Raw genomic sequence first — 24,428 nt, forward strand, 5'->3', positions numbered from 1 at the left:
CCCTTCCCATTACTTCTTCCTCCATGTTGGTGATGAATGATGAGTGTTCACTTTCCCCTGCACTGAGCAGAGCTTCCTGCAGTTCCCAGCCTCCAATTTTGTTTAGGAAAAGCAGAAGGTGTTGAGTTGTGGCCATAAAAAGACTTTCTGGTGGCTAAATCAGAATATAAGAAAAGGATTGTAAAAGTTTGCCTCCTGCCTCCTCTGGCCTGTAGCCTGCCACCTTCCAAAAACATGACACCGGGGGTGATCCTCTCAGGAAGATGTTGAAGTAGCTGCACCCTGACTACTCTCTTTCTTGTTTGCTGATGTGGACAGTGGATTTGTCAACACTTTGGACATCTCCATAAGAAGTCTTAATAAACTTTTGACTTATTTGGTGTGGTTGTGCTTACCATACAGTAGTTACTGAGCAGTAGATTTTAAATAATGTGAATTTGTTCTACAGGCAACTCATGCTCTCAAGAAGCTATATATGGAATTTCCGCAACTGTATAATAATAGTATGGTGTGTTCATTCTTGCCAGAAGTTATCTATAAGGTAAAAGTCAACATATTTCTTGTACACAGTATTAAGGTTAGTTAAGGGAGATAATAGTTAAGGGAGATAATAGCAATGGGGGATGCCTCTTAAACTGACCGAATCAAGATCATAGTGAAGAACTTCTGTTAAAATTAACAAGAGAAATCCAAAAGAGAATGCTCTTGAACCCCATTTATAAATGCCATGGTGGGGCAGGAGTTGTCACTCAATGGTAGAACATTTTCTTAGCAGGCACAAGGCCAAGTTCAACATGGGTGGGTTGGGGGGATGTTTTCTCTTTGGCCTCTCATGTTTATAGGCTCATTTAGATTACTTTGGTAATAAACATTCTCAGAATGGAAAAGAATTATGTAGCCTTACTTTTTTTTTTTTTTTTTTTTTTTTGAGGCAGGGTCTCTCTAATGTAGTTCAGGCTAACCTTAAGCTAATTTTGTAGCCTTGGCTGGTCTCGAATTCGCAATGATCCTCCTGCCTCAGCCTCTCAAATGCTGGGATTACGGATGTGAGCCACCACGCCTGGCTTAGCCCTACTTCCTAAAGCATTCCTTAGGAAAAACTCTTTAATTATGGAGCATATTCAAAATATGTGTAAGCCAGGGATATATTCACATGAATAATCCCAGTACTAAGAATGCTGGGTCCAGAGCCCTTCCTGGGCTACATAACAACACTGTATCTACAAAATAATAATAGTAATAGTAATAATACAATTAACTCCCCTTTTAACCATGATCCAGTTTGTCTCGTCCATACCCCTGTTGATCTTCCCCAAGGCTATTTTTAAGCAAAGCTTATTATTCCATCCATAAAAATTGTATTAAATATCTTTAAAAAGTATTTTTTAAAAATGTAGTCAAGGGCCAGGGATTTAGCTCAGTGGTGTAAGCACCTGCCGGGCAAGAGTGAGGTTGTGAGTTTGACCCTGGTACCAAAAATAAATAAATAAGTAAATAAAAATAAAAATGTTGTCACAATGCAGTTGTGCCATTGCAACAAAAGCCCTTAACATCATTAAGTATCAGTCATTGTATAAATTTTCACTAGTCTCAGACATAGCATAGTTTTAATTTTTTTAATTGTTCATTTGAATAGGACTCAGATAAGGTATATATAGTACATACCTTATTTTTATTTTTTTTGGTACCAGAGATTGAACTCGTGACTTCGCAATTGCCAGGCAGGCACTTGTGTCTTTGAGCTAAAATCTGGCCCTCCTTTTATTATTATTATTATTATTATTATTATTATTATTATTATTTTAGATTCAATGATTGAGCAAAGTTTTATGTATTTATTTATTTATGTATTTATTTACTTTTGGGTACCAGGAATCAAACTCAGGACCTCACCCTTGCCAGGCAAGCACTGCACCCTGAGCTAAATCCCCGGCCAACAGTACAATTTTAAATTTTACAATCTGCCAGTTCTTTCCCTCTCTTCCCTCCCCCTTTCTATTCTGATGTATTTGTTGGAAAAACCAGGTTATTTGTTTGGTAGTATTTATCCATAATAGAATTTGCTAATTATACTGATGTACTTTTTCACATTTTTATCTTCTTCATTTCCAGTAAGTTGGTGGTACAAGTTAGGACAGATTTTTCTTGGAAAGATAATGTAAAGGTGTTTTTCGTTGGGGGCACATAACATCTAGTTGACTCTGGTTGTTGTTAGCTGTTATTGATGCTCAGTGGCCAGATTGGTAAATTTAGAATGCTGCAAAATGTTGATAGTTTGTTATTTCTTCTTACTAGATTAGCTAGATAGAATTTTATCCCAAGAGACTGAGAAAATTCCTGGTTTTCCTCTTTATTTGCCAGCTTCCAAAATAATGAGTTGGTTTTGTGGCATTCTTCCACAGTGACCAAGAGAGCATACATGTAAAATATTACAATAAGAGAAGAGCCTATCAGAGTGTAGGCTAGCCAGGGGATGTGTACAGCCATGGGGCTTCCAGACACCCAAATTTAACTGACTTTAAAATCGAGGAGACATTTTCCAGAGGAGTGGGAGACCGCAGACTGAAGGAGCTCCTCCACCCACATCTCTTGTTCCCACTTTGCCTTCTCCCCACCTCTACTCCTAGTCACTTTCTTCTCTCATTTCCTCCTCACTTCCCACACTCTATCCCCAGCTCCCACTCTGTTTAGCCTTGCCCTGGAAAGGATCAAAGCTGTCCAGTGTGTTTAAAACAGTCAAGATTCCATTCTCATTTGCTTCTAATTAGCATGACCCCAGGGCTGGGGTACCATGAACACTCATCAAATGAGCACACTGGCTAAACTAAACTAATGAAAAATTTTAGACTTAAAGCATGGTTTTATTTTAGTTTTCAAAATTTCTTTTCAGATGAGACAAATCGATCAGGATGTAATAACAGCCCTAACTCATAGACCTTGGAGCCTGAGCCATACAGGAGATGGGAAACCCCGCTATAATACTTTCTGGAGGCACTCCATGTTTGTGATAATGGACATTTTGCTCGATTGGAGCATGCATAATATCTTGTGGTACCTGTGTGGAATTTCCGCTTTCCTTATGCAGAAGGATTTCGTATCCCCGTAAGTTGGAAGATATTTTTTTTTTAATCTTTTCCTAATATATTTCCAGAGTCCTCTTTTCTAGAAAAGAAACATTAAGGATGTGGACATCTAGGATTGACTTTATTAGTTAGAATATCACTAGTTTCTTAGGTAGCAAGAATTCAGGCATATCTTACTAATTCAAGTAGATTAATGAAATATTCTTGTTTTTTTAGTACACTTTAAAATATAAAAGGGATAGGAGGATTGCATTTCTATGGTTGACTTCTATTGACAACCTACAGGACCATGGCAGAGCCATAGCAAAGCTATCGGATGGATGGATGGATAGATGGATGGATGGATGGATGGATGGATGGATAGATGTCAGTCTTACTCCTGCTCCCTTCTACATTGCAGCCTTGCTATGTCTCTTCCAAGAAACTGTCCATTCCATAAATGGCTAGCAATCTTTAACTTTTTCATTTGGTAGTTTTAGAGCTATATATTTCAGCTGCTTAGAGTTACAAATTTCTTACAATTTCAAGCATGCATGCAATCAGTTCAATGGAATCAGTATATTTGGCTACCACTTATAGTACTGCAAGATGCATATTATGAAGCCAGAGATGCAGTTATAAAAAAGCAAAAACCGAGATCTCTTCCTTTATGGAGTTACAGTCACTTGGGAGAGAAATGCAAATCCAAAAATTCAAGGAATGGAAATTATAGAGTGGTGGTGTACATAGACCTCATAACCTGACTGAGTCTGGGAATCAGGGAAAGGATCTTCAAGAAAGTAATGGTTAATGTAGCCATGAAAGGTCCAGTTTGCTGCCATCTGAGAGAACCAATAATTAGAAATGGAATATAATGGGAGGAAAAAGTGTTACTTGCAATAAGCTGGCCTGTTGGAGCATGGACAACTCATCTTCTCTCCTTGCCTGGCACTGCCAAGAGGCTTGTATAGCATTTTTTGTGAGGATATTACCAAATCAGATGGGCACTAAGGTAAGTTTGTTAGTCTTGAAAAGTTGCCAGTTCTGAAGGTGATTCGTGAGCATCTTATCTCAGATCCAAGGTTACTAAATTATTCCAGACTTGTGAATCTAAAAGAGGATTTTCTTTTTTACGAGTAGGAAAATTGCCAGGGATATAGCTCAGTGGCACAAGCACCTGCCTGGCAAGTATAAGGTGCTGAGTTTAATTCCTGATACCCCTCCCCCCAAAAAAAAGGAAAATTTACTGGGAAAAAGGAATGGGGGATAGGGATAGCTCTGGAGGGACAGGAGGAGTCGCAGATGGGTTGCCAGCAAGCCCAACTCTCAAAAGAAGCTTTATAGAGCAAAGTCAGGTACAACATGGGGGCAAAATTATGATCAATTAATAAGATTACAAGTAGAGTCTCTTAGGTACTATCGATCCAGTAGTAGCAAGGCATATGTATGACATAATTAACTTTGGTCAATAATCTATAGTCTTTCTTAGTCTTGTTTTTAGTTTTAGTCTTAGTAATCTTAGTGGGTAAGAGAAGATGATCACCCCTAATGATATAATGGTTTATTAACAATGTGAAGTCTCAAAAGGTGGTATAAATAATCCCGAACTTCCTTTATCCCTTAGAGAAGTATGTAAATGTAGGCATTGTGATTTCTTCAGGTGTACCGCCAGCCACAGTTTTGATGTGTTCTCATTTTCTGCCCTGACCCACCTAAGAACTTAGCCCTATCAGACTGCCTATAATATTTATACTTAGCCAGGTGTGGTGATGCACATCTCTAATCTCAGCACTCAGGGTGTTGAGGCAGGAGGATCTCCATGAGTTCAAGGCCAGCCTGGGCTATATAGTGAATTCAAACTAGTTTAAACTACATAGCCATACATAACCTGTCTCAAAAAAAATTTTTTTTTCTGCTTAACTTAAGCTGTCTGTAATATTCGCCCCCAGCCCCAAGAGCTATCCCTAACTGCAGTTAGGGAAGAAGGGGCATAACATCCATCTAGCTGCTTAAAGTCGAGAAGGGTCACTGTAGGGTAGATTGCAGCCAGGGGTGGCCTCCAAAGAGCTAATCTAAGTCATGTTGCAGTTTAGCCATTCTGAACCCTCTTTTTACAGAGTCAGTGTAATGAATCCCAATAAAAGGAGTCTGGCATATTTGTCACTGGTTCCATCTGCATGATCACTTGGAGTTTGGAAGAAGCAATTTTTTCTGTACTCAAGCCTAGCTGGTACAAGCCTAACTAGTTTGCAAGAATAAATAAATTTTCCAAGAAATTAAAAGCATGTATAATCAAAGAATGAGCACTAAAATGGAAAAGCAGATTGGGGAAAGAGCCATGTCTAAAAACTGCTCTTAAGAGGGACAGAAACAGTAAAAGAGAGGCTATTTGTAAGTCTGATATTTCTTGTCATATCACTCCAGTTTTAACTGTAAGAAGATGGAGAGAAGGAATTTAAAGACTCTTATTGAGCTTTCATAGATTCCACTCTATTTTTTCCTGCCTTTATGAACCATAATAGTGGTCAGCTACTGGTTTAGTTAGAAACTGCCAGAAGGGGTCAGACATTGGAGCCCCTTTGTATATCTAGCTTTTATTATTATGATACTGTTTTCGTATATCTTTTGGTTATACTTGCCTGCTGCATGTTTAAGACCAAGTTAAAGTGAGACCTGTGTTAATCAAAATTCACCTCTTGGAGTCAGGTGTGGTAGTACACATCTGTAACCCCAGCACTTGGGAAACTGATGCAGGTGTATCACTACAGTTCAAGGCCAGTTTGGACTATGTAGTGAATTCAAAACCAGCCCTAACTACGTAGCAAGACTTTGTCTCAGAAAAACAAAAACTTCTTGCTATGTATCAAGGTTAATTAAATTTCTTCAGGCATTACTTTTGGAACCATGTACAAAGCCTGTCAGTTCATCTGTCAGTGTCAGCCTCCAGAATGGGTCACAGTCTTGCTTGACCATGTTGCTTTCTGTGAAAGCATGGGAGATATTTCCCTCTTTGATGATCCTCTTTTGGTACATGCACGTTTATTGATTCTTGTCCTATGGGATGGAGTTGTCTCCTTTGTCAGAAGGCTTGGTGATTCACCAAAGTTGTACGATCCTGTAGAAGGGGTTCCCTCATATCCTATCCTTGTTGACTTTGGAGGGCCACTACTGGCTATCTTCTTGGCCCAGTTACCTTTCTAGTTCTAGTCTCCAAATTTCAGTTATTGAGCATGCAGAAGAGATAATCAGTTACATCATTCTTGCAGAGGGAGCAGTGAGCTTAACTATCATAATCTCATCTAAATATCAAACACTTTGAAATAAAAAGTATTGCCAGAGGATTGTTATTTCTTAGCAATCATGATTTTTTTTAGTAGTAGAATCCCTGAAGAATGTTAACAGACAACAATTGCATAGTTTACAGAGAAAACTTGAGATCAAGAGCCATAGTATTCCAGCATGACAATCATATTATTTTTGAAACCCATTTAAATGTTTGTTTTATTATAGAATAGCTTTTTTAGTCAGTCATCTCCATCTACTACATAAAGAAGCTCTTACCCAATTTGTTATCCTTTAATAAGATGTCACCGAAGAAGCATGTAACATTGTCGGGACTGCTTAGTGCTGTGTATCTCTTAAGTGTAGTGACACATAACAATATAACCACATAAATTTTTAAAAACTATCATTGGGATGGTGATCTCATACTGGCTTGACATGTATCTTATCACAGGTAGTTGGAGCACAAGAGAAAGGCAGATAGCTGAGTCTAAAAGGTTATTATCATAAACTATCCTAGTTTTACATCTTAAAAGACTTGTATACCCATGGATCATTTAATATGCCATGAAATTAGCAAGAATGAGTGTCACAGCTCTATTAAAACTTTTCTCTTAATTATTTAGTTTTATACCAAGGCCTTCTTTTTTTTTTAATTTTTTTTCTTTTTTTTTTTATCAGTACCGGGGATTGAACTCGCGACTGCCGGCTTGCAAGGCAGGCGCTTATGCTGCTGAGCTAAATCCCCAGCCCCACCAAGGCCTTTTTTTTTTTTTTTTTTTTTTTGACTTTTTCGTTTTTTATCGGTACCAGGGATCGAACTCACGACTGCCTGCTTGCAAGGCAGGCGCTTATGCCGCTGAGCTAAATCCCCAGCCCCCCAAGGCCTTCTTTTAATAAAACCTTATTATTTTATACACAGAAAATGTAACTTTTTTATGGTAACCAATGCAAACATGTCATAATAACATTTATCAGTTTTTTGGAGTGTCTCTCCCAAAAAGCTATGGAAATTATTGAGGTTCCATTAGTGAAAAAAGACTGGAACAAATAGACAGCTCCTTCTTTATTCACTAAGGGGAGTGTCTTCCAGTAGTTTCACCAAGTGTAAGGGGCCCCCTTTAGTTAACAAATTTTTTAGATGACCTAAGAGAACCAGGTCATAAAAATTAATGCATTGTCTTGATTCCTCAAGTTATTGTACACAGACAACAATACGCATTGCATCTGTAAAACCAATCTTGACGTTATTTTCATCAACTGGCAACTGAGTAGAAACATGTCCTTAACTCTAGTGAAACTTATCTGTAAGCTAACTTGAGTTGTAGATAAAAATATTTTAAAAATCCAAAGTGGCAATAAAAAAATTGTTGAGCTCAAACAAAACAGTTGTAGATGTTGCAACCAGTCACAAATTGAACAGACATATGGGTACACATAGGAAAATTGTTAATAGACCAGAGTACACTCAGGTGTATTTGGCCAAATTGAATTACAATAACCCTTTAATAGTTTTTAAATTCGTAAATATAAGTACACTAGTTTTACTTTTATAGTTTTTAAATTCGTAAGTATAAGTACACTAGTTTTACTAGGTCAATAAACAGAGATCTTTTGTAGTAAGAATCAGAAGGAATAAAAACATTTTACACCTGTGAAAGCAAAGACAATGTTTAAAACAGACTCTAGGCTGACAGTTTATCTGACTGGAATAGCAGCTATACATGCTTCTTATTGTTGCTTTATAGCCATAGTTGTTCAGTTTATAACCAAAACTGCTGTTTTGATAGCCACATGTAACTGTTCCCTCTATAGGGATTGAATGTTAAAAGTAATTTTAGCTATTTCCAGGAAGAGGACTGTTGTACCAGCTAGGCTTGAGTACAGAAAAAATATTAAACAGCTCTTTTTCACTATGTAAGAGTAGAACATTCTCCAGTACTGAAGCATACCTTCCAAAGTAGTAAGAAATTGAATCTCCCATCCAAAATACAAGAGAAAGAATTGACATTCTTTTAAATTTTCACTTAATTTTTATATCCTCAAGGCATCCCCAAGGTGACCTGCTCTCCAGGTCTACAGAAAGATTAAAAGATAGGTCAGGTCAGACTAGCCACCTTTCATCAGTTTGTGACCCTGTCTTTCCTGGAAATTCCCAATCTTAATCCTAGAAACTGTTTCCAAAAGCAAAAGTTACAATTGATTTCAGCTGTAACAGTCATGTTTCAAGAAGGAAACTCTGTTAGTAAAACCAATAATCAAGATATTTAAACCACTGCTTTCCAGTTTTTTGAAAGGTGTGAGGAAAATATCAAAGGGCAAATTCAAAGTGATTGGAGCACACCCCAGCCTGTGAAAGCAATCACCCCTAGAAATGGGTAGAATCAAGTTATCTATTTATTCACCTAGGCAATCCTTTTTTTTTTTCTCTTCCCAGAATCCACTCTAAAATGTTTATATCTTTAAAATTCACAGGATAAACTTGTACCCATTTCCTAGCAACCACAATTCACATTTTGGTAAAAGGCGCATTTATTAGTTTTCTAAATTCATATAAAAGAAGAGAAAGGCTGAATAAGCCCTTTTTTACTCCTCCTTCGCATATGTAAGGCACAAGTGTGAAGCTGCTCTCCTCAGTGAGAGGCAAACAGCTGTTGCAAGCTGCTTCAGCCTGACCTCCTGGAAGGAGGGGCAGTCTTAACTACAAGGTAATTCTGAAATAGCAAGTTGTAAAAAACCTTAGGCAGAGTTTCCAACTTGCAGGCAGATAGAAGAATGCAAACCTCAACTTTTAATGGCGGCTAAGAGAAAGCTGTAACAGTGTCATCTCTAGTCACTCTGAGACAGAGGATACCCAAGCAGCAATCGTCTGCTGAGTTACCTCACCTCACTGAGGAGTGCAGGTAGGGACAATAGAAAAAAGGGAGATTTTTTTGTACTGGTTACCCAGTTAGGCTATCAGGGCCCAGCTTCCGCTGAGGAGCCTTTGGGTATCCATCAGTGAGGCACCTGGCCATGACCTCTCAGTTGTCCTCTCAGCTTTCACTGGTTCCATGCAACCAGTTTTGTTTCAGAAAGGAATTCGGCTGACTGTCTGGTCAGCATTCCATTGCCTTCAATGAGTCTTACACTGAGAGGTGCTGGGGAACCTGCTCTCTGTTTTAAGAGTGGCAGCTGTTCTCAGAGCATTTAACTAGCTGGCAGAGTGAGCATTTACTAGAGTTCTATGAAGGACAGATAAAAGCCTGAGCTGTCTTTATCTAAGATGACTTCTTTGTCTTTGGCATTAACAAACACTCGTTTTCTCCAGCTTCCTCTTAAAGGTTCTTAGTTGTTAGAGAAGTCCTCCCTATCTAGTCTTACATGTCTCCAAAAAAGGGAAAGTACAAAGTGACAGGAAAAGATCAGAAATAAGGTCAGAAAAAGGAAGTCTTCTCACGCTCATGGTAAGTTACTGAGACAACTTGCCCATGAGTCATCACTCTGAGCCTGGAAAGGAAACAATAGGGACTCCCAAGAGCCAAGATTGCCTCTTCACCAGTGGAAGATCAGACCAGAAAGGAAACTGAGGCAGAACAGGTTCTCTAGGGTGCATAGGGGTGACCAGGGCCAGTACATACCGGTGAAACCTGTCCCCCAAGTCTAAAGGACAGTTGCCCACCTATTGACTTTTAACTGGCAAATGAGGTCTTGTGATTTTTAAATAGCCATGTGTATTTTCTAAGTATGAACTAGATTTCATAAAAGGCCCATTTGCAGTATTTTATATTAAGGTCCACTAGGGAGCAGTCTAACACTATTTTCCCAGCACTGTTGTTTAAGAAACCACAACAGTCAGACAAAAATCCAGAAAATACTAAATCCAAAAGCAGCATATACAAAGCAGAAATATAAGACCTTACCTGCAAAATCATAATTTTCCCATGTTTTCAACTTAAATTTATTATCATTTTTAACAAAGAACAAGGCATAAGCAATTGGCAAATGCAAGGCATTAAAAATTCAAGGCATAAGCAATTAAAAAATAAAAGATGACAGATTTTGATTACCTAAGCGAGTCACAATCCAGAATCTGTGAACAAAAGCAAACTCCTTACCTCCTTCCAGTTATCTCAGTGGGACCTACTAGATGGTATTGGGTAAATACTAGATGTTGGATACACTGAGTTTGTGTTCAACGTCAAAGAGTGAATTCTAAGGAACAACAGAAGTTAAGAGTAGGAAAATTTATGAGGGAAAAGGCGTGGGGAATAGGAATAGTTCCTGAGATATAGGAAGGGTCCCAATAGGTTGCCCAAGAGGAGTGTTTAGAGGCTTACTGTTTGAAAGTTTGCCTGTTTTCTGGTTTCCGGCCAGTCTGTCTCCCCTTCTCTTGCAAACTGAACTCAGGGTTTTTGCACTGAATTACATCCCCAACTTTTTTTTTCCCCTGGAGGTTGTATCTTGCCAAACTGCCCAGAACTTGCAATTCTCCTGCCTCAGCCTCTCAGCGTGCTGTTTCTAAGTGTGCTGCTCTGCCCAGCTTTGATTTGTATTTTTTGACAATTACTTTCTTATTTCCAGTACACTAAGTAAGCTATATCCTTTCTTCACACCCACCTCAGCTTTTTGTTGTTGTTGTTAACTGAATTACCCAGGCTGAGCTGGAGCTTGAAGTTTAGTCGCCTCAGCCTCCCAGAGTGTTGGGAGGCATGTATCACCAGGCCCGGTAATAACTACCTTTTAATCATGACCTTTCCTATACCCTGGGAATGAAGAGTGCCCAGAAAAAGACCAAGGCATCGTAACTGCTTATCTAGTTAGCCATTAAGATACGGAGAGGGTACGGGAAGAAAACAAAGTTAGCTCATGGGGCAAGTAAGAGAGCAAACTTTCAACTTCGGGTGTGGCTTCATGCAACTCAGAGACAAAGTGGATGTGGGCAACAGAGGAGGGAAAACCACCAGCAACAGTGTTGTGGCCAAAAGGAAAGTTCTCACAAGGAATTGAAAGAGTATCAACATTCTGTAACACTGACGAGAGAGGGCTACGTAGAATGATGTGAGATAAGGCCACAGAAGACAGACAGGGCCCAAGCCCTGTGTCAAGGACATTCGGGAGGGGTTGGTTATAGTGAGCTGCTGAATTGTTTGAAGCAGGGACAACAGGAAGGCCTCCCTGTGTCCTGGGCTTGGAGCGCACCTCTGCATTGTGGGGGGACACTCAGTGAGCATCATCCTCAGCAATCATAGATTCCATGGACAACTGGCCACTCTTCTAACAGGATTGGCTTTTCCTTTTCTCCAGGGACTACCTGAAGAAGTGGTCAGCTAAAGGAGTCTACGTTGTTGGTTGGACTGTCAATACCTTTGATGAGAAAAGTTACTATGAATCCCATCTTGGTTCCAGTTACATCACAGACAGCATGTTGGAAGACTGTGAACCTCATTTCTAGACTTTTGCCCTGGGGAGGAGACACAGGTTCAGAAACTGCCCATTGGCCTCATGCGGGGATATCAAAGTACCTTTTGTGCTAGTCCAGGCCTGGGTGGGGGATCAGTGGCTCACAAGCAATAGCCAGTAATTGCATTCTTATCTGAATAAACCAAAAGCAGGTATTGCTGCCAGGCTGCATAGAATGCCCGAGTTCATCAGTGTTGCTCTTGAAAATCTGGCTCTGAATAAAGGCATTCCAGCCCCTACTTATTCAGCCTCAGCAGCACCAAGACCCAGTGAGGCAAAGCACAGTTAGTTGTGCAGTTGGGGGATGCAGATGCAAATGCATGAGACTTGCATGATCATTTGGAATTGACATTTTAAAACTTACCAGACTTAAGCAGTGTACTTATTTCAGTCATTTGTATTCATCTCTATTAACAGTGTACTATAGGTGTCAAACTTGTGACCACACTAACAAAATCATTAAAAGGAGCGAGAAAGGAAAATGCATACCAGGCCCCATGCCCTTAAAGCTCCCTAAATTTGGGAAGGTGCATTGTGCAACGCAGTGAGGCCTTGGTGTGCAGCAACACAAGAGGAGGGAAGTGTGACACCAAGTGGAGGAATTATTGACAGTGTCTTGAAGCAAGCACCACAAACCACCAGGTGACAGAGGTGCACTTAGGTTTATTAGGAAGCTTTATAGCACAGGTTCGCATACAGTTAGAAGTGGGAGAAACTTCCAAGAACTCAGTTTATCCTCATTTTACAGATTAGACTACAGGAAGTTGTGGTCAAAGAGTGGCAGCCTCCAGAACCACACAAGTGGTGATACAGCAGGCCTTCATGTCGTAATAGCTACTTGTTTGCTGTAACCCAGGAACTGTGCAAGGGCGTAGCATGATCTTATTCAACCTGATGAGGAAGCCGAGGCTGTGCAGAATTGCAGTCACTTACCTGGGGACTTAGAGTCCATAGTACAGTTGTGCTCAAATCCACCTGGGCCTGACTTAGAGTTACCATTCTTTACTACACACCATATCTGTACCACTTTCCCACACAAACATCCAAGGCTTTGTTGTGAACTTAAGTAGCAATGTTTAAAATGAAATTGAATTATTTAAAAATGGCAAATCTGTATGCCTCCTCTAGTTAGCCCCATCCTACCTTGTAGTCCTATTGGTGGCATTTGTTACAGGCCCACACTGAGCTCTGACTTTGCCCTCTCATTGCCTGGATGGCTCCTCAGCCTCACTGCTGTATCAGCCAGGCAGGGGGAGCTTTGGAAGACCACTCCATATGACCAGGTGGTAGAGACACATGCTGATTTGTGTTTCTGTATGTGTCAGAGTATGATAGATAAAGCTTGGCATATTTTTAAATCAATGTTTATAAAAGAAATGTTCTTGTCTGTCTTTTGGTGCTAGGTATTTATTGAACCCAGAGCCTTGTTTATAATAAGCAACATGCTCTCTCACATGGCTGCACTCCAACCCCCTAAAGAAATTTCCTTGAATTTAAAAATTAAGTTTATTAAGTGGAGCAAATGTCCATGCATGTGCTGCTATGCCATATTATGACTAAAGTGAAAAGAAGAAAAAGATAACCAAGGAAAACATCTGACAACAGAATTTTTCCCTGGGTCCTTCCTGAGACTGCACAGCACATGATAGCCCAGGATGGTCCTTGGAGACAGAACAGAGTTAATTAGAGCCCTTCTGTTGAGAGAAGGCCGATGGAGAGCCAGGCGTTTTCTGCCTAATGACCTCCATTCCAAGCATCCTTTCCTGTTGATTGAACTAGGCCCAAATAAGGACTTAGGGTAAAAAAAAAAAAAAATTTAAAAAGGTATCAGTAAACACTATAAGCTTACTTAAAAGGCTTACTATAGGGTTAAAAATATTGTGGACCTATGAGTTTTAACAACAGTTGCAGGCTTTGTGAATCATTTGGCAATTCTGCAAAACAGTATACACATAACTCATTTCACATGCACAGTTCCATTCCACACATCACCATTGCTTCATGTTTGGTTCAGTGTAAGACTTTGTTGTTGGTTATGTATAAAACTTCATAGGGACACAGTCCCACCCTGGTCTAGCCCCAAAGACTCCTGTACTTCATATGCAATAAACAGATAAGACCTCTGATTCTGTTTCATTTTTGGGTGATGTGGATATGTTTTTAGTTCAAATTCACACAGAGATGTAAATTACACAATTCAGAGGATTCATGTGCCTGATTAAGGATCGTTTTTATTCATTCTGGACCACTTTTCATCTCACCAGTTTCTAAACCTTTGTCAGGTCTAGGAGGAGAGATTGCTAAACACCAATAATTCAGGTACACATTTCTTGAAGTACTTCATTCTCAGATTATATCTTCTCACATTTTCTGGGCTGATTTCAATATTTCAACAGTCTTTTTACTGGAAAATCTCAAGTATGTTATCTTGAAAAGTCAGCAAGCTCAGTTTGAAAGAAAACAGTATGCCCAATTTTACTTAAACACTGACATCGTGGATTTTCCACTCCCAGCTAAAAGGCTTGGATGCTCCTTCTGAGAAGCTGCTAAAGGCCCAAGTGTCATGGAAGAATTTGTCCCATTTTTATCTTCTTTCAGATAGTGTCTGGTTACTGCAGCAGCCATCAGGCCTTTAAATGATCTTCTTGAACTGATCGCCTAAATCGCAGGTCTGGGGTTGACATAGGAAAGAGATGTTAATACAGGCACACACTGCCCCGTCTCTAAAAGGGCAAGAGTGGGCCTTAAAGGTCCTGTAGCTTCTGTTGCCTTCTTTGCTCTGAACGCCCATCACTGAATGTCATGAGTAAATCCTTTCCCCAAAAGACTGGAGGAAACTAGTGTTTCCTCCCTGGCATCAGATGATCCTTGGGAATCTATTCTTCACCTCTGTGGATTGCATAGTGTCACTGCCTGTACCTACAGCTGATACATGTGATTCGGATATGACCAAGGAAACAAACATATTTCTATAGCAACTTTGCCCCACCAGATCCAGTGAAACATCCAAAATTCTAGGTTCTCTACTCTTCCACTAGGTTAAACCTAAGAAGATAGGAGAATGATAAAACTGCCTTGCCATGTATAGGAAAGACCTGTTTGCAGAAGGAACTAATACAGGAAAGAACTGAACAGAGAAACCAGGTTCTGGTGACACTGTAACCTGCCTTAGGTCAGTTGTAAAGCAAGAATCATTGGATTTTTATGTAAGCTATTTTGGTCAAAAAGCAGTTCTGACCCTCTACTTTGAGCTATAACACCAGGATAAATTATATTTCCCCCAAATAAGACCTACTTGGAAAAGAAATCCTATGCTAATACTATAAGCCTAACCCCAAAAATAAACCCCAGTTAAGATTTTCAGCCAGGCAGACACACTTAATATATATGTTGAAACATGATGGATGTATTGAGTTATAATACATAATATAAACAATATTGACATTAAGATTTAAATGATATAAATTATAGTAACTTGTAAATATCTAAGCAGGCACCTCTGGATGACAGGTAAATGTCTAGACTTATTTCTGAGTGACCAAGCAGAGTATAGATAACACGGAAATAATGTGCACACTTGATAACAGAGGGATGTGGTTGTGTCTAATACAAATCTTCATAATTCAATATGTCATGTGTTGTAACGATGCATTAGGAGTAGCCTACATGGATGAGAAGTGCTCACTTAAGGACAGTTTCATTGTGGACATGAGAGTTTGGGGCCAATGTGTTTCTAGGAAATGGAGATGCAAGAAATTCAGGTCAGAATTGTGGTTTGGAGAGTTAACACACTTCGAGAATAAGATGACATGGCTGTATTTGAATAAATGTGGATTTTTATAGATGAATAAATAAATGTAGATTGTTGTGCATGAGTAAATACATACAGATATATGAAAAATTAAGGTCCCCTGAAAATAAGCCCTTTTAATATAAGACTCGGTCATACTTTCAGAGAAATATAGTGGTGTCTTATTCTGTGTCAGTCTGATACTTACCAGGAGTAGCATCACCTTCCTTCAGATGCAGAGGGCCTTGTTGCTGTGAAAGGAAAATGGGCAGCTACATCACTGGAGAAGAATAGAGATCCTGGGTCTTGTTGCATGGGTGGCACAGTGTGTGAACCCCTCATTATATTACAATTAGGGATACATGCACATGGGCAGAAATACTCAAGCAAAATAACAAAGGGAGCTCAGTGGTAAAATGTTTACTTCATAGTATATACAGTGTCCTGTGTTAATCTCCAACACTGCAATAATTGCGGTTATAACAAAAATGTTTCATTGTTTATTGTTTTTAGGACTTAAAAAACCTGGAAACAGCACAAATATCCAGAATGATAAAATATGTCAAAAGTAAAACAATGTTTGAAACAATGTTAAGTGTGTATGGGAGGTGTGTGTGTGTGTGTGTGATAGTATTTATATAACTACAGTTCCACTTTTATAATATATGAAAATATTAGTAGATGCTGGTGAGTTTGCTGATACTTAATTTTTAGGAACTGCAAAGCTTAACTATAAGCTTAACTAAACGAGCTGGGTGTGATGGTGTGTGTCTGCAGTCAAGAGGCTGAGGCAGGATCACTTGAGCCCACTTGATACCTGGGCAGCAGAGAGAGACTCATCTCAAATATAGATGTATATGGGTGATGTGAGCTGGGCACGCAGCTCAGAGGCAGAGTGCTTGCCTAGCATGTGCAAGACTCCAGGTTCCATCACCAGCACTGCAGCAACAAAAAGTGAAAGACCAGTATGTGATGCTAAGAGCCCACTGGCCAGTTCAGTGATGCACTTTGCACAAGGAGGCAAGTCTGTGTCCCTAGGGTCCCAAGAACCACATGTAGCCTCACCTCTGTCTGTCTCCTTTCCAGAATAAGTGCCCTGGGGTTTTCTATCTTCTCCATCTCCTGCAGCTTGGTCAGCTTTTCTATCAGGAACATCTTATCTTTGCCCTCCTGCCAAGAAGAAAAAAACAGGAAGGAGGGATGATGGTGGAGGATTAAGAAGCAACCCAGAAGGACCCAGAAGTTGGCTGGAGCATGCTATATCATATTTTCTACTGATGAGAGAAAAAACAGAACGAAACCAAAGTTAGTAATTACTCTGAGCTCCTAGAAACAACTCCTCAAACAGGCTCAGGAAGTAGCCTTCTCTAGACCGCTGCTAGAAGGAACTTAGATGCCACTGTCTGAAGGCCTAGGACAAAGGCTTTTGGTGTTCCCTTTCTTGGCATGCTTCCTGGCCCAGATGCCCAGTCTGCAAATTTAGGATTGTTGGCTCTGCCCTGTCCTACTAAAAATGCTTGACCTTAGAGCTTGGCCCCTAAGAACATCAAATGGATTTCATTTGCCAACATTATCTGTGTTGATGGAGACTAATAATTTAACATTGGAAAGAGGAACAAAGGAAAGGAGTCTGCCTTCCCCTGGCAGTGTGTACTCCCTTTCCTGTGAACTTTTGTAGCAGAAAAGGATAGAATTTCCACCTGAGTGTTGAAGTGGGTGAGCAAGCTCATTCAGCAGTCTGCCCAATATTGGCCAACAATGCTCATCCCATTCTTGTGCCTCTGTTTTTTCTTAAACTTTCACCCATTAACTTAGCATCCAACAGTAGGTTTGCTTATCATGATTATTACTGTGTAGTTTGTTTCAGGATGATTTTCTGTCTCCCTCATTCCATCTACATTATTAATCAGAATTCTGTAAGGAAGAGCTGTCCTTGACAACAGATATTTTTCACAATTCCCCTAGGGTGGTGCACACCTGTGATCTCTATACTCTCGGAGGTTTAGGCAGGAGGACCACAAGTTCGAGCCCAACCGTGGCACCTAAGCAAAATCCTGTCTCAAAAAAATGCTAGGGTGCAACTCTGTACAGAGGCCTTGGGTTTAATCACTCAGCACTGAAAATCAAAACAAAAGAAAACAAGCCCCTAGCTGTTTTCAACATAACTAAGTTACTACAATTACCTAGTGGGCATGTAAAAATGCACACTCTTAGGCTTTCCCTCAAAAGATTTTTACTTAGAGAGGCAAACTGCATTGAAGTTACAAGCAGAAACTTTGTGGGGTTTTTTTGTTTTTTTTTTTTTTTCTTTTTCAGTACCGTGGAGGATTGAACTCACAACCTTGCACTTGCCAGGCAGGTGCTTACTCCATTCAGCTAATCCCCCAGCCCTAATATTTTATATTGTCATTTAAAAAAATTTTTTTTCTTTTGGCATTGGGGATTGAACTCATGACCTTACACCTGTGCTGCTGAGCTATATCCCCGGTTACAAGCAGAAACTTCGGAGTGTCCTGGTTCACCATTTACTAGCACTGTGACTTAGGGTAAATCAGGTAAATCACTGTAGGTCTCAGTTTCCTTAACTTTAAAATGAGAATTTGAGGAAATTTATGTACCCCAGAAAAGGATTTATTTATTGATGTTTGCAATAGTAGAGATTGAACCCAAGCTCTTCACATTGAGATACATCTCTGGCCCTTTTTTATTTTTTATTTTGAGACAGTCTTATCAAATTGCCCAGACTGGTTATGAACTTGCAGGCCTCCTGTGCAAGCATCTCAGAGCAGTGAGGTACAGGAGTGCACCACACGCCTGACTAGTAGTTAGAATTAAATAAGAATTTTTGTTTATCACTTAGCACAATGCCAGGCATCATGTAAATGTTCAGCAAATGTTACCTGTTACTGTTATTGTGTGGATTAGCAAGGTAGCAAGAATTTGTATTCATAACAAACATCTAGGTGTTTCTTATGTCAGAGGTCATTCCTATTGCAAGCCTCTGACCTGAGTTATTTTGGAGAAAATGCCCCTGCTTTGTGATCCATCTTCTGGGAAAGACTCCCAAGCGGACAGGCCTGTGGTAATGCTTATGTGACTGTCTTAAAATTATAGCATGTGGGTATTTCCCCAGTTGACCTCATACTGCCCATACAACTCTAAAGTTTTAGAATAAAATTCCTCCTGTGTTGAGGCCTTCATAAGACCTGCCCAAAACATTCAAAACTCTGTTTCAGGCAAGCATTGGTGTTGCTATTGGGGACAATGAGGGAAAAGAATATAACTAACCCAGGCCCTTTCTTTATGTTCCAGAAGGACCAAGTGAAATTATTCAATCAAAGATTCCATCAGATGCAATGCTGAGGAGTCTTATTTCTTTCCCATGGTTCTTTATTTCTTTTCTTTTCGTCTCTTTGAGACAGGGTCTCACTATGCAGTTCAGGCTGGCCTTGAGCTCACTTTGTAGCCCAGGCTGGTTTCAAACTTACAACAATCCTGCCTCAGCCTCTCAAGTGCTGGGATTACAGGTGTGTGTCACCACACTTGGATTCCCATAGCTTTTCATACAGGCATGCATGTCATAGTTGTGCTGTTATTTAGAAGAAAAGAAAACCAGCAGAGGAGTGATGAGTGTTTCAAATACAATTTCAGAGACTGATTCCTATTCTGGGACAGGAAATGAACAAGGATGAGCCTGCATTTTGTCCTACAAAGACTTCTTGGATTATGGACAAAGAGTCTAACAGTTAATCAAAGAGTTTTCACTAGCAAACGAAAAGACTGTTTGTCATAAAAATTGTAATTGAGAGGTATTAACATAATTTAAGCCATACATTCATAGTGATAACTTTGGAATCTTCACTGGCTATGTTCTGAGACTGTTAAGTGTAGCAAGTTCAATAGTATCCCCATTTTGAAAAGATATGACCAAGTCCAAACCCAAGGACCTGCAATAGCCTTATTTGGAAACAGAGTTTTAGAAGCTGTAATTAAATTAAGGATCTTGAAATGAGATCATCCTGAATTAGAGTGGACCCTAAATCCAATGACAAGTTCTTAGAAGAGATGGAAAAACCAACAAAGGCCAAGGATATAGCTCAGTGGCACAGTGCCTGCTGGGCAAGTGCAAGGTCCCAAGTTTGATTCCTGGTACAAAAAAAAAAAAGGCCCACAGAGAAAAAGCCTTCATGAATACTGAAGCAGAGAATAGAATTATGAAACTCCTCCTAGGCCAGGAGCACCAAGAGTGGCCAGCAGTGACCAGAAGCTGGGACAGAGGCTCTCTGTCAGAGGCTCAGAAGAAACTAGCCCCGTCCAACACCTTGATTTTGGATTTTCTGCCTCCCGACCTGTAAATAATAACTTTCTGTTGCTTTCGGCCACTGAGTTCACAGCAACTGTTAAAACAATTTTAGCAGATGAAAATATTTTGAAAATGTCAATAAAGGAAAAGAAAGCATTTTGTACATATCCTGCCTTTCGTCTATGTATTATATGCATTTCAGATCATAGGTGGTCAAAAATTATTTTTAATATGGGATTCCAGTTAATAAATGCAGGAGGAGTGACCAAATGAGAGTATCATTATTTTATAATATCCAGTGAAATCAACAGATCTCCTAGGCACTACTCATTGAGAGCTGCTAAATCCAGAGGTGAAGGCTGAGGAAAGCTTTGTGATGAATGCATTGGCTAACACACCTTGGAACAACTGATTGCTGTCAGCATCACCGAAGAGACATCATATATGTCAAGGTGATGTTGAATGGAGGCATGGTGTCGCCTGTGTGAAGAGAGGTGCAGCAGCATCAGTATACGTGAAGTAGAGCCACCATGATTCTTAGGTTGGTGGAACCACATATACCACACATCAGTTGGCTACAGCATCATTTCCTAAGAAGCCAGAATGATTTCAGTCATCCCAGAAATCACATGGCTCAGTGCCAGTCAGCTCTGTGACATGATAAATAACTGAATTCTTCTTTGGGTATCAATATTTTGTTTTCTTTTTGTCTTTTTGAGACAGAGTCTTTCCATGCAGATCAGGCTGGCCTTGAGCCCAGGCTGGTCTCGAATTCGCAATGATCCTCCTGTCTTAGCCTCCCAAGTGCTAGGTTTACAGGCATGCACTACCACACCTGGCTTGGGGATCAGTATTTATTGACTTGTACTAAGTGTCACTGACAAAACAGTCTTTATCAAAAATAAGGCTTTTATTGATAAAAAAATAAAGCCTACATTTTCTTTAAAATAATCTATAATAGAGATCAAAGAAGAAAAAATAGATAAAGTAAGAGTACAAAAATATTGAAGGTTATGTGCTGGGGATTTAGCTCAGCAGCATAAGGACCTGCCTGACAAGTGCAAGGTCATGAGTTCGATCCCCGGTGCAAAAAATAAAACCGAAGGATACTGGGGTTGGCTGGAAGAACCATGGGGATTCATTGTGCTATTCTATTTTGGAATATCTTGGGAATTTCCATTATGAAGTTTTAGAAAGGAGGAGAGGATAACAGAGGGGCCCAACAGGACTTACATTAATGATCTGTTCGTGGAGCAGCCTGATCATAACCTTCCTTCCCTCTGTGATCTGCCAGTAAAGATAGGTGATGATTCTGGAAGAAAAGACAGACACACATTTTCCCTAATGCTTTGAGGCTCCAAATTTTAACTGGGGTGCAAAAGAATTGGATTTTTTTTTTTTTTTTGCAATTGGGTTTTGCCTGAAATGTGTTACTGAAAACTCATAGCAGAATGAGTTGTAGGTTAGAGTAATGATTCTTAACATGCACATGGAATCACCTCAGAGGTGAGTGAAGTAAAACAACTCTGCAGATCAATGACGCACACATCTCGGGGTCTGGGGCCAGACATCAGATTTCTAAAATGTACATGATCTCAATATGCAGTTGTGAATAAAGTTGTGAATGTGGACAGAGCCACCCAAACTTCAAGTGTCATCAGCTGTGGTGGTGCCCATCTGTAATCCCAATACTCTGGAGGCTGAAGCAGGAAGGTTGCTGCAAGTTCAAGCCTTCTGGGCCACATAGTTCAAGGCCAGCCTGAACTTGCCCTATCTCAAAACCAAACAAAGTACAGACTTCCACTGAATGGCACACATTTCTTGGGAATTTGTTGAAATGCATGTTCTGATTTAATACTTCTGGGGTAGAGCGTGTAATTATGTATTTTCAACAAGCTCCCAGTATAATAAGGAAAGCTATTTGTTCTATGTGCCGAGTTTCTGTCACACAGCTTCTAAATTATTGGAGACTCTTCAGTGTCTTTCAAATGAGAATGAGACACATGGTGTCTGGAGATCCCTACATGGCTTTAGCATGGGGCCAATCACCAGAAAAGACCAAAGCATGATTAAGGGTAGACCTTTTAGTCCCTGCCACCTAGTGACAATGGGGAGGACACAAAGACTGCAAATTGAGTTAAACCCCAGGAGCAACAATTAGATCAATCTCGTGTATCAGGAGTGCGCATGGAAGCTCCACACCATCCCCCCCTTCTACCTCGCCCTAGGCATCTCTTCCCTCTGACTTTTCCTGAGTTATATTCTCCATAACAAACTGGTAGTAGTAAAGTGCCTTCCTGAGTTCTGTGAGTCATTTTAGCAAATTATCCAACTTGAAGACCCCTCAAATTCATAGCCAGGAAGTCAGGTGACAGTGTGGGACATGGGACTAGCATCTGAAGTAGGATTGAGTCTAACTTGTGGGGTCAGACACTGACAGCAAGTAGAGTGCTAGAACTGAATTGAATTTCAGACGGGGGCTGGGGGTTTAGCTCAGCACTAAGGTCATGAGTTCAATCCCCGGTATAAAAAAACTTTTTCAGGACACCCCATTGCTATCTGAAGAACTGCAAAACTGGCTGGTGTGAAGACAAAACTTACTCTATGAAAGAAGCATGCATGAAAACAGCACAGAGCCAGTGAACTAGAAGTCCAGAGAAGCAAAGAGGCTGGAGAGTTCACCATTCTAAGGTGCCAGTGGCAGTTGGTGAAGTGGAGAAAGGACAGAACTGGTCACCGAGAGACCCAAGTTCTTCCCTTTCTGTCCCCACTAGGGTCTGAAGCCCGAAATCTGTTTCTGCAAATCATCCCATCACGTTGCCTTGTTGCTCCTGTCTGCACGTGGAAGGATTGCTCTATAGTCTACATGAGGCAGTTCCCATAGTCTGTGTTTTCAGATTGTATTGCTGTTAATGAGGAGCTGCCATCTTGAATGCCCTTAGAGGTAACATCTCAACAGGGACCACCGTAAGACCGCCAGCCAATTGTTCCGTGCAGGAAAATGCCCCAGTGTTGGAAATCTACTTTATCTCAAGAAGCCAGAAATGCATTTTCTTTAAATAAAAGCACAAAATCCTATACATCAGTAATGTCCAAATCCCTCACATGTCAGTCTCAGAAGGAAATTATATATATAATTTCATTTCCTAAGTATTGTCATATCCATTTTTTTTTCATTTTATTCTCGTGTCATCTTTTAAAAAGGGCAAAGTAAGTACTGCTTTCTTTGTAGATCATGGGAAAAAAACCCTCAGATGATATTAAATAATTTTTTAAAACTCTATCCAAAGACAGAGTCAGGACTCTCTCTCTCTCCCCACTCCCCTTTTTTCTTTTTTTTTTCAACATGGTCTCACTATGTAGATCAAGTTGACCTTAAACTCACAATAACCCTCATGCTCTAGTCTCCCAAATTCTGAGATTACAGGCATGTGCACCACCAAGCCAGACATCAGGGGCCAGACATCAGGATTTCTAATGAGTCAGGACCATCTTGAACACCAAGCTCTGCTGTAGCCCTTAGTTATCCAACAAAATATCCCCAGATCTGCCCTTATCAGTGAAAGTTCTCCCCAGAGCCCTGGGCTTTCTCCCATGAGTTTCCTGAGACACCCCACTTACAACACAATGAGGGTAAGGATGAAAAAGAAGTGCACACTGCCGATGAGGTTCTGATAGATCCAGACAACCCACATGTACCCAGACCTTCTGTGTAGGGTGTCAATCCAAAGGTAGATGGACTGAATGAAGAAAGGCAGACCTCGGAAGGGGCCACAGGTAGCTGAAGGTTTCAACCTGGAAAAGAAAGGAACAGCGAAAAAAATCTCTGGCATGGGACTCAGATGAGAATGTGTGTGTGTGTGTGTGTGTGTGTGTGTGTGTGTGTGTGTGTGTGTATGCGCACGTGCAATGGATGGTTGATTACTGGCAATTAAACCTGGGGCCTTTGTACTAAGCTACATGCTCAGCTTTTAAAATTATTTTTTCTACTTTTTTTTTTTAAACAGGGTCCCTCTATGTAGTTCAGGGTGGCCTTATATAGTCTAGGCTAGCCTCAAACTTGCAGTTATCCCCCTGTATCAGCCTACCAAGTGCTGGGATTACAGCAAACACCAACAAGCCCAGCTGAATATTTTTTTGGCTTTTTTTTTTTTTTTTGAGTCATGGTCTCATCATATAGTTCAGGCTGGCTTTGAACTCACTATGTAGCCTAGTCTGGCCTCAAACTTGTAGCAATGCTCCTGCCTCAACCTCCTGAATGCTAGGATTACAGGTGTGTGCCACCACATCTGGCCTTAATGTATATTTTGAGGCAGAGTCTCACTAAATTACTACATTGCCAAGGCTAGGGTTGACCTTATGATCCTCTTGTCTCAGCCTCTCAGAATGCCAAGATTATAGGCACGCACTAACACATCCAGCAATGGAAACAGCTGCCAATATTCCCTTTCCGAAAGGACCCTCTTGCTCATAGCCTTGCCAATATGACCTTCACACTAAGGAATGGCTCTTGAGACAGAGGTATAGAAGCCAAAGTATGGCATTGTGA

General features: G+C 40.3%; 2 protein-coding genes across 5 annotated transcripts in view; one reads left to right on the top strand and one right to left on the bottom strand.

The window, feature by feature from the left end:
- Positions 1 to 13,912, top strand: part of Gde1 (glycerophosphodiester phosphodiesterase 1) — a 30,799-nt gene extending 16,887 nt beyond the window's left edge. For 2 of the 3 annotated variants that reach the window (XM_003477778.5, XM_023560989.2), the window contains exons 4-6: positions 449 to 541; positions 2,891 to 3,102; positions 11,631 to 13,912. In XM_003477778.5, coding sequence (XP_003477826.1) covers positions 449 to 541; positions 2,891 to 3,102; positions 11,631 to 11,778 — 453 coding nt within the window. In that variant the 3' untranslated portion in view covers positions 11,779 to 13,912. The remainder of the gene's footprint in view (positions 1 to 448; positions 542 to 2,890; positions 3,103 to 11,630) is intronic. The other variant, XM_005007507.4, reaches the window with a different exon arrangement.
- A 79-nt stretch (positions 13,913 to 13,991) lies between these two features.
- Tmc5 (transmembrane channel like 5) overlaps positions 13,992 to 24,428 on the bottom strand; it is a 75,247-nt gene continuing 64,810 nt past the window's right edge. For both annotated transcript variants that reach the window (XM_013141861.3, XM_063226588.1), the window contains exons 17-21: positions 23,501 to 23,674; positions 21,113 to 21,191; positions 16,642 to 16,746; positions 15,785 to 15,827; positions 13,992 to 14,457 (exon numbers count right to left, since the gene is read on the bottom strand). In XM_013141861.3, coding sequence (XP_012997315.1) covers positions 14,411 to 14,457; positions 15,785 to 15,827; positions 16,642 to 16,746; positions 21,113 to 21,191; positions 23,501 to 23,674 — 448 coding nt within the window. In that variant the 3' untranslated portion in view covers positions 13,992 to 14,410. The remainder of the gene's footprint in view (positions 14,458 to 15,784; positions 15,828 to 16,641; positions 16,747 to 21,112; positions 21,192 to 23,500; positions 23,675 to 24,428) is intronic.

Source organism: Cavia porcellus, unplaced genomic scaffold (assembly GCF_034190915.1).
Source record: "Cavia porcellus strain 051 isolate PalLab524CR breed Dunkin Hartley unplaced genomic scaffold, mCavPor4.1 scaffold_16, whole genome shotgun sequence".
Classification (NCBI taxonomy): Eukaryota; Metazoa; Chordata; class Mammalia; order Rodentia; family Caviidae; genus Cavia; species Cavia porcellus.